Source organism: Lactuca serriola, chromosome 1, assembly GCF_051521515.1.
Source record: "Lactuca serriola cultivar US96UC23 chromosome 1, Lser_US96UC23_V15, whole genome shotgun sequence".
NCBI lineage: Eukaryota > Viridiplantae > Streptophyta > Magnoliopsida > Asterales > Asteraceae > Lactuca > Lactuca serriola.
This window is the reverse complement of record NC_136408.1, coordinates 29,341,938-29,353,132: the sequence shown is the minus strand read 5'-3', so window position 1 is coordinate 29,353,132 and position 11,195 is coordinate 29,341,938. Positions and strand designations below refer to the sequence as shown.

The following is an 11,195-nucleotide window of genomic DNA, read 5'->3' as shown; positions in this document are numbered from 1 at the left end:
TGACGTTGTGAGTATTCTGAATGGCCAAATATGTGCGTTTTGAAATTCACGTATAAAAAATAAGAGGTGAAAAAAAAGTGAGGAAGAAAGATGAGAAGTTGATGTGGCTTTGAAATTCACGTATAAAAAATAAGAGGTGTGTGAAATGAAGAACAACCATACCATATAGCTAGCTTTACAATTATTTAAGAGTTCTAGATTTATAAATAACATAATATTAAATTTAATATGAAAAAGACCTGTCAATTTTAGCTGTAAGTTGGTATGAAAAAGCTTTGAAATGAAAAAACGAAAATAGAAAGAAAACCCAACAAACATAGAAAGAAAATCCAACAATAAGCTTTTTTGACTTAAAGCATGGGTGCTAAACTGGTGATAAAATATATAAAGGAAGAGGTGTGTGACAGTTCAACCCAGGAGAAATGGGAGCGTTTTACTTTTATTTCTCATTAACATTCTTAGCCATTTCTGCCATCACTGATTACTTCCTCCGCAAATTTCAAAACCTCCCACCAACGCCATGGCTTCCTCCCCTACCCATAATCGGCCACCTCTACCTTCTAAAACGACCGCTCCACAAATCCCTCGCTAAAATCTCAGCAAGATACGGCCCAGTCCAACTCCTGCAAATTGGCTCACGTCGGGTGCTCGTCGTGTCCTCTCCCTCCGCCGCCGAAGAATGTCTCACCAAGAACGATATCATATTCGCCAACCGCCCTCGGCAGCTTCTCGCAGGGAAGTACCTTGGCTACAACTACGACAGCCTCGTCTATGCACCCTATGGTGACCACTGGCGGAACCTCCGCCGTGTCACCACCCTAGAAATCCTTTCATCTCATCGACTCCGTGAGTTTGAACCCATACGTTCTGATGAAGTACGCCTCATGATACGAAAACTCTATCGTTCTTGGTCTGGGGAGGCGGTTGAAGTGCAAGTCAACGCTATGTTGGTTGACCTGACGCTCAACGCTGTCATGAGGATGGTTTCTAGTAAGAGATATTACTATGGGAAAGATGACATATTGACGGATGAGGAGAAGGAGAAGGCACATCGGTTTCAGGAGATAGTGGAGGAGGTTTTTTGTGCGATGAGTGTTTCACATATAGGAGATTACTTGCCCATATTGAGGTGGTTAGGAGTAAGCAAACTGGAAAAGCAATTGATAGCTTTGCAAGCAAAGCGAGACTTGTTCATGAAAGAGCTTGTTGAGGAGATAAGATGTAGCATGAAGAATAGTGGCAAGAGGAATTTGATTCAAGTGTTGCTATCTTTGCAACAAACGGAACCAGAGTGCTACACCGATGAAATGATCCGTAGCATCATGCTGGTAATGAGAATCGATTTACTTACATGATGGTATTATATTACATCTTAACTCCATATATATTATGTCACTACTAGAAAATGGACTTTCAGCGACGGACAATTCCGTCGCTAATCCGTCGCTGACAGCTATCAGTGATGGATTAGCGACGGAATTGTACGTCGGAAAAAACCCTTGTCGCTAATTGTCAGCGACGGATCAACGAGGGATTTGCGATGGCGCACATTGCCCAATCAAACCCCGGATTCCGTCGCTAATAACCGTTGGTAATGCGCTGGTGAAACATAGCTATATACATAGAACAACAAAACAGAAAATAATTACTCAAACATAGCTAATTAGCTTTTTGATGACCCCAAATTCTCATTGTACCATTCCCCTTCTGTTTTTTCCTCCTAAAAAATTATCAGTGAGTATTGCTACTTTTGCATCATTTTCCACATCTGTTTTTACAAATAGTACGAGATTTTAGCAGCCCTTTTCGAATTATTCACAACAATTTTTTAAGTTTCACATCAATATTTGAAGTATTCAGAAATTACTTTCATGGCACTCAAAATATCCAAGAAATCAAAGAGAACATATTACAGAAAACAACCACACATGTTACAAAAAACAACTAGGTCCAAGAAACCAGAATAATATAGGGTTACCTTACGGAATCAACTGTGGAGTGGCGGAGATCGTCTCTGCCGATGACGGGCCGGAGACGGGTGAACTTGAAGGCGAAGGATGGACTGTCGGCGACGGAGCGACGTAGCTTCTGCGTGGGTTTCAATTTGATTGTCTCTATTTGGGAGACAGTCCCTTGGTAGGGAACTGAAAAATAATTGAGAGTAAGCAGTAGGAACAATATGGAAAAAAAAAAAACAGCAACCAATCTAGGGTTGAAATCAAGGGCACATCAGCTAGGGATTATTTCCATCGCTAATCCCTAGCTAATCCGTCGGTGATCCGTCACTAAAATCCGGATTCCTTTATTTATCACTTAATTTGATTTCCATCTCTGATCCTATGAAATCCGTCGCTAATTTAGCTAGGGATGTCATCCATCGGTGAAAGTCCATTTTCTAGTCATCAAACAATCACCTTAATTACTTCGAACATAACTTTATATGCTAATTTGAGGGGCCAATACTTATGTTATCAAATAAGCGGAAAAAAAAACTGAGATTAAGTGAGCTTTAGAATCTGTCTTTGTAAACCAGGCTTCTTAAATGACGTGATTTGAACCTTCAATCCCTAAGGGAAGAACACCTCTTCAAAACCTTAATACCGCTGGACCAAAGCCCCTTTGGTGTATATTTAAGAATTAAAAACTTTTATTCCGTCGAAGAGTTCAGTGATCATTAAACTCAAAATTCATTAAATGTCAAGATAGCATATCATAATAGTAGAGTTTATTTACTGAATGAAATCTAAACTAACACTCTAACTAAACTCATTAGTGGATGTTCTACGTCTCTATTTTATGAGCTAAAGTACAAAATTTAATGTAAAGAAAAAGGACAAAACCACATAAATGATCCTTGTGGTTTTACGAAATCTATGATATAGTTCCTAAGTTTAAAAAACTTTATAGATGGTCATTGTGATTTCAAAATTTTTAACAAATGGTCTCTCACCCACAATAAAAGACTTATATATCATTTTTAATATATTTTTGAGTTTCCTTATTTAAATCTATTTTTTAAAATAAATAAATAACTTGGGCCCCCCTCTCTCTCACTCACACACACACACACTCGTATTTTTATGTTAGATTAGAAACCCATCAACGCCTTCTTCCAAACTCTCTTTTACGATCCATTTCCTATGTTCCTTGCTAAAAACTCATCAACACCACCACCATTTTCGTTCACCTTCATCGTCTCATAACCATCAAAACCCAACTCCATGCTTCTTACCAATAAAAAACATTTTTATCAAGAACCGTATCAACATACTTTAAACCTCCAATTTTTTATATCAGATACAAACACTTAAAGAAAAAGAAAAGGTTATTTCACTGCAACTTAAGATCTTTGTGTGAATACCAACACGCAAACACACACAAAAAGACGATGAAGATATAAAAGAGGGGAGAGATAGAGAGAGTGAAAGAGAGAAAGAAAGAAAGAAAGAGCATTGTCGAGAGGTTCGTGAATTTACAACCATCGATTGGGTGATGTACAACATCTTTCAATAGGCAGTTAACCTGGTCAACAAGATAAGGACCAAGGGAGTGGTGCTTAGAATCAGTTAACATGATCAATAAAATGAGGACCAAAGGAGTGGTGGTTAGAATCTGATCAGGCACTGTAAATTCAATCAAGTCTATTAGAATCCTTTCCATAATGTGTTAGTCTCTCTCGGTTGTGAAAGTGATGGGGAGGTTTTGTGAAGATGGTGTGTTGATGGAGAGATAGTCAAAATTGACGATGTAATGAAGCGATGGTCAAAACTGAATATTAATTAGTCAAAGAAGTTTTTGGATAGTGAAAATTGATGTTTCACATGTAATGATCTCGTCAAAGTGATTGGCATGTGGATTTGATTATCAAATTGGTTGACTCATGTGAAGAATAAGATTAAATATGGTGTGTCTAATTATTGTGAATTGAAGTTAGTTCTTATAGTCATGATCAATATGGTTAGCTGAAAAAGGAACGGTGATATGCGAAAAATTGATGATTGTGTTTAATAAAGCAGAGATTAGAGAACCAGAATGCTTGGATAAATTACAATGTGGCTCTAAATATCGTATATCAATTTTATCGACGAAGTCCCAACTTGTGATGTGGTTCAAAAAGCAATTAAGGAATTGATTTGACGATCACGTTGGTTTGAAGAATTAGCAATTTGAATGCCAAAATTGGTGGTTGGTTCTTAATGACTTCAAGCTTATAAAGGTAGTCGATGATAATGTTCAGATGAACACAGATGTGTAGTAAAAAATCGGAAAGACTTTTATGTGTATATGAGTGTGTGTGAGAGAGAGGCCTAAGTTATCTGATTCGTTTTTGTTTTAAAATATATTTAAATAAAGAAAATCAAAAGTGTATATTAAAAAAGGTAAATAAGTATTTTTATGTGGGTGAAGACTATTTGTTAAAAGTTTTGAAACTACAAGGACAATTTGTTAAAAGTTAAGCAACCGTAGGGACCATCTATGAGATTTTTTTAAACTTAGAGACTGTATCTCAAGAAACCACATGGATCATTTAGGAGGTTTTGTAAAAAACAAATCAATAAACCGGCAAATCTAATATATTCTTAAACCTAACTCCTAACTTCACATATGTCCACAATATGATTTGAACCTTCAACCTTAGAAATAAAAGACATCACCTGGTACTATTGAACCAGAAGTCATTTTGTTCAAAAATAATAATAATAAATAAATAAATAAATAAAAATATTCTCCTATATTTTACTCTATCTATATTTCTACTCGTATAAAGTAATAACATATAAAAATCATTAATTCTCTCTTTTAATATCTTCTAACGGATAAAAACTAATTTTCTCTTTTAATGTCCTCTAATAGATAGAGAAAAATATAAAAAATAAAAAGTAGAAATTAATTTGATTCGTCAAAAAGAAATGCTAAACTCCAACCAACATGTTGTCATTACCAACCGAATATTGGCAAAGATATTATAAATATGATAAAGAAAGGTCTCCTAACCGGATGGACAAGTTGAATATATACATGTTTTTCACGTGTAAGACTAATTAAGAGTAATTCTAATGGACCTGCAATTTTGTGTTTTGCACACGCATATTCCTTCAATGGACCTCTATATTTACCCTTAAATATATATAGGTTTTTCAGGTGTCTTGCAAATTTGTGTTTTGCATAATTTGTTCTATGGACCTCTATATTTACCAGCATTTTTGTGTAATGCTACACTAAGTCAAATTTGTGTGGAACTATTCATCACCGCTATATATATATATATATATATATATATATATATATATATATATATATATATATATATATATATATATATATATATATATATATTCATTTTTATCCTTTATTAATAATAAGAATGCATTACTTTTATAATTATAATATTAAAATATGTTTGTGGTGTTAATTAGTGTATGATAGGAATTGAAAATTGTTTTTATGGGAGTTTTATACAAAAAAAAAATGATGTGATTTATAGTGTTAGTTTTGAAGTTGGTTTAATAAAGAAGACTGTGGACTTTATATAAAAGTAATCATTTAATATATTCAGATTATTTATTTTAGGAAAAAATATCAAAATTCCACTATAAATAAAATAAAATAATGACATATTTTAGTATTCAATCTTGATTTTTTATTTATAATCTATTTCAATTTTATTTTTTTATTAGGACCGTTAAAAATATATTATAAAAATCAACCAAAATGTTAATATGCGAAAAAAATTAATAACCAATATGTTTAAGTAGTAGTATCATACTAATTAAGTAATCAAGTTACGATAATAATATAATTTTTAAATATCAAGATAATATTAAACCAACCATATATATATATATATATATATATATATATATATATATATATATATATATATATATATATATATATATATATATATATATATATATATATATATATATATATATATATATTTTTTTTCAGTTGTCAAAGTGGGTGTGTGTTTAGTGCTTAGAATTTTAAGGGCATATTATAAGCCATTAGTCGTATTAGCGCATAATTATAGTCATTTTAAATTTAAGTTACTTCAATATTACATCAAGTAAACTAAAAAAATAAATAATTAAATAAGCAACTAACTTATTTACTAAACATCAAAATGTCTTTAAATCTTATAATATAAAATTAGAAAGAAAATTCATATATACAATTATTAATTTGTATCAACCAAACATATTGATAGTCAAACAAGTTGATATCAAATATACTTGGTACGGTATTGATAACCAAAATTTTATACCAACTATAATTATTACGATACATGGTCCGGAAAAAAATGGTATTCTACTATGTTCACCTTAATTTTCAACCATGTATCTTCTGATATCTAATCTTATATTTTGCATTTCGTTGGGAACTTCGTTTTATTAAGATATTCTTTTATCTATTTTTGTTATGTTTATTTATAAAATACATAATTAATTTTTTCAAAATAAAAGATATATTATTAAAATCTCTAATAAATTTTAATATAATAAATAATAAACTAAAATTTTATTTAAGTAATAAAAAAGATGTTTTGAATTGGGTTAATAATGGATTTCAAACATGGTTGGATTGTGTGGGTAGAAAAATGAAAAGTTAATATTTTAATAGATGGTTAAGATTACTTATATAAAAAAATTAATTATTATACTTAGATAAAAGAATTCTTGTAATATAAAAGGATTAAGGTTGGTGGGTGTGGTCATTAACTTTATTATATATTTGGCTTCATTTTTCTCTCATTCAACTGGTTTGTGTCATACTACATCTTATCACACTCACCACTAGAGGTGAGCATTTGGACCAGACCGTTTTTTTGAACCCCGGAGCCAGTTCTCGGTTCTAGGAATCCATCAAAACCAGTCCGGTTTTTACGGGGTTTAGAACCGGTTAGACCCGATTTTAAAAAAAAATGGTAATGTGTGAAATTTTTTTAAACAACCATAGCTCATTCGTTTTAAGTCGGTTTGACATGCGGTTTTTTCCAACTTTTAATTTACAGTTTGTAGATTAATTTAGACTATAATTTTATTGATTTTTGTATTATATTCAATGAGTTACAGTCTTTTAAAGTTGAGCTATCAAAGCTGAAAATTTTCAACTTTTCAGTAACATTTTTTTAAATTTTGTAATCTGTGAAAAAAATTAAACAACTATAACTCATTCGTTTTAAGTTAGATTGAAACACGGTTTTTTCCAACGTTTAATTTACAGTTTGTAGATAATTTAGACTAGAATTTTGTTGATTTTGGTATTATATTCAATGAGTTATAGTGTTTCAAAGTTGATCTATCAAATCTGAAAAATTTCAGCTTTTCAACAAGATTTTTCAAATTTTGTAACCTGTGAAATTTTATAAACAACCATAACTCATTCGTTTTAAGTCGGATTAACCTACGGTTTTTTTCAACATTTAGTTTACAGTTTGTAGATGAATTTAGACTATAATTTTGTTGATTTTGATATTATATTTAGTGAGTTACAATCCTTCAAAGTTGAGCTATCAAAGCTGAAATATTTCAACTTTTTAACTATTATTTTAGACTATAATTCTGAATTTTATGTATCTTCGACAGATAAATCATATGAAAAGGATCTTGGTGAACTTGATTTATATGTTAGTTGCTCTTATTTGGAAAATTAATTTTGCAAGTTATAATATTATAACATCAAGGTAGATTAGTTATGCATGAACCTGAAACGTAATCATTTTTACAAGTTGTATCGTATCAAACCCAATAACATATATGTTTTAACGAGTTCTATCAAACACAAAAACTTATTTTAACGACTTGTACTCTATGCAGTTAAAGTTGTATCAGTCCAAACGGGTCCAAGAACCGGAAAACCCGGAACTGGACCCAGACCCGGACACGGACACGGACACGACTCATCCGGTCCGTTCCACGATCCACAATATTCTTCATAACCGGTCCGGTCCAAGAGTCGGTCCGGTCTGGTTCGGTCCAAATGTTCACCCCTACTCCCCACAATATAATTTTTTATGCATAAAATACTACATTTGAAGGATATGTTTGTTTTTTCCATATGGCGAAACCATAATGTGCAAGAGGTATACCTCATTATTTTGTGGGGTCGGTGTGGTGTTTACCATATTGCACTCTAATATAGTATGCGGTAGAGAGCATACCGACAAGTCTAAAGAAAATAATTTTACTTTTCACAATGTGTTACCATTGAATGCTTGTATAATTTAAATCGTAAACTGGTAAATGTTTATTGGTGGTAGTTTCTATAGTGATTCCTAGTTACTACTTTTTAGTGTGATATTTTTTATCTTTATAGTTGTAAATACTTTATAAAATGATATATTCTACTTCTATATTTTCTAAAACGATATATTTCACTCATGTACTTTTATATTTTTTTAAAGTGATAGTTTTGAATCCTATTTAAAAAAAAAACAAAAAAACAAAAAAAAATATTTTATATTATATTGTTATATTGTATCCTTTTATTTTTTAAAGTAATATTTTTTATCCTTTACTTTTTAAAATACTTTGTAAAATAAAAAAAATTATTCCTATATTTTTTAAAATATCATGTTTAATAACATCTACTTGGAATTTTGTTAAATATCTTTTTTTATCATTCTATTTTTCTAAATTTTCATGCCCTAGGTAGTATATACAATTTGATTTTTTTAATAATTTTCGTTCATTAACTTTACATCTTATTTTGATGTATATGTTGGTATAAAATCAAAGTGGTCAAGGTTTCGACGTAAATTTATAACTTTCGTTCGCTACTTTTTTTAAAACAAAAATCTTATTTGCTTTTTTTATTTACGTGTCGGTGTAAATATGAGTTTGTCTACGTTTCGACGTCAATTGTTTTTTATGTTTTCTCGCTAATTTTTATATATGTTTCCTATATATGAGTCGAATGGTATATAATATGATTTTGATTATTTAAAATTTCGATCATTACCTTAAAAAAATATTACTACTTATTTTATATACGTGTTAGTATAATTTGAGTTTCGACATAAATTTTATGTCCGTTTCTAGGTTTATTTTTATGTACATTGTCTACGTATGAGTTCGGTCACATATAATATATTTTATCAATACAATAATACACTTTATTAGTAGTACCAACTTGTATATTTATCTACCGACATATGCATTGGTATTTTACGTGTTTATCGCTATGAGTTGTCACTGTTTCGATGTATGTTTACAATTTTCATTCGTTGATTTAAAATAAATTTACATGCTTTTTTATATGTATGTGTCTGTATAAATTTGAGTTTGTCTACTTTCGACGTATTTTTTTATGTTTTCGTTGTTATTTTTATGTACAGTTCATACATATGAGTCGAGTCACATATAGTATGTGTTTTATTATTTGAACTTTTGTTCGTTAACTTAAATAAATAATTTTACATACTTATTTCTATTCACGTTTCGATACAAATTTGAGTTTTTTTTACGGTTCAATGTAAATTATGTGTATATTTTCATGTTTATTTTATGTATGTTTCTTACGTATGAATTTTGTCACATATAATACATTTTATTACGACACTGTAGCTTGGAGTTAGTCAGAGTGACGAATCTAAAACAAAAAAATCATGTGTTCCCAAATTAAGTAAAACCAATAAAAAAAATCAATAAAACTTGTTAGCATAAAAAACTTTGTGATAGTTTTTATGCATCAATCGGAGTTAATTAAGATCTATCTTGAAAACTTTTTACGAATATATATGCATTTAGCGCCCACATTAATTATGAGTTCCATTTTTGTTTTGTTTGAGTCAAACTAACTCTTTATCAATTAACAGTTCTTAATACACATCCACTGACTTAAAATTTCTTTCATAGACGATACTAGCAGGAGGCACTCATACATCCATATGCACATTGGAGTGGGCAATGTCTCTTTTACTGAACAATCCAAGTGTTCTAAAGAAGGCACATGATGAGATCGACAATCATGTTGGACAAGATCGTTGTGTTGAGGAATCAGACATGGTTAACCTACCTTATCTTGCATCTATAATAAAGGAGACTTTGCGGATGTACCCCGCTGGACCTCTTCTTCCTCATGAGTCATCAAAAGATTGCATGGTTAGCGGGTATCATGTCCCTCGTGGAACAATGTTATTAGTGAATGCATGGGGAATACAGAATGACCCACACATTTGGGGAGATCCTGAAACATTTAGGCCAGAGAGGTTTGAAGGGGTAGAAGTCTATGGAGATGGTTTCAAGTTATTGCCATTTGGATTTGGAAGGAGAAGTTGTCCGGGAGAAAACATGGCAATGCGAATGGTTGGATTGGCATTAGGGTCTCTTATACAGTGCTTCGAATGGGGAAGAACAAGTGAGGTCGAGGTTGACATGAATGGAGGAACTGGATTAACTTTGGCAAAGACTATACATTTGGTTGCAATGTGCCAACCACGTCCTATAATGTTGAATCTACTATCGCAGTTATGATTATATATCTTTTTATCCCTGCGAATTGGGCATAATGATTGAGTAGTGAAATTACACACAGGATGTGAACCCTGGCACACAAAAAATATCATTACTGTTTTTATGATTCTTATTCTAAAAGACAATTTATATTTTATATTATTATATTGTAATTGTGATGTGTGTGTGTGTGTGTTTTCTTTATCTGAAGCTATTTATTATATTAAAAAAATCTTAAAAATTTTATTGCTAAGAATGTGATGACCCCTCTCAAAATTCGAGAGCGACACCATAGAAACACAAATAAAGAGATTTCGTACATTGTCTCCTATAAAAAAATAGAGGACCTCCCTCCCTCCCTCCCTCTCTCTCTCTCTCTTTCTTCTCTCTCTCTCTCTCTCTCTCTCTCTCTCTCTCTTCGTCTTCTACATAGTAACTAAACCCATTGTCTTCTACATTGTAACTCATACATACACATATACATACTCTGAAAATCGATTATGCAAATATGGGAAAAAAGTAAACACCTCGACAAATCATTTTCGATTATGTTTCTAGGCCAGATTAACACCAGCCACATCAGTTGGACATCCCTGATGCAATTGGGAAGGTAATGTTCCCTTCTTCTCGTTCTCCTCATGGAAATGGCGAATCAGAAGGCAACATTGTAGTGGATATACTGGAGACACACAAGGAACTGATTATGTACATGGAAGTACCTGGTTTATCCAAATCTTG

General features: G+C 31.5%; 1 protein-coding gene across 1 annotated transcript; it reads left to right on the top strand.

Annotated features, from left to right (window-relative positions):
- Positions 1–265: 265 nt before the first annotated feature.
- LOC145079597 (cytochrome P450 81Q32-like) lies at positions 266–10,663 on the top strand. Its single transcript, XM_079023118.1, has 2 exons — positions 266–1,328; positions 9,861–10,663. Exons 1-2 carry the CDS (start codon positions 423–425, stop codon positions 10,476–10,478), a joined length of 1,524 nt encoding a protein of 507 aa, XP_078879244.1. The 5' UTR covers positions 266–422; the 3' UTR covers positions 10,479–10,663.
- The last annotated feature ends 532 nt before the right edge of the window (positions 10,664–11,195 follow it).

Bases quoted from the DNA above. Each gene is read 5' to 3' on its own strand.
- LOC145079597 (XM_079023118.1), top strand. From the start codon at position 423: ATGGGAGCGTTTTACTTTTATTTCTCATTAACATTCTTAGCCATTTCT. The intron at 1,329-9,860 runs GTAATGAGAATC...TTTCTTTCATAG, and splicing joins TGATCCGTAGCATCATGCTG to ACGATACTAGCAGGAGGCAC.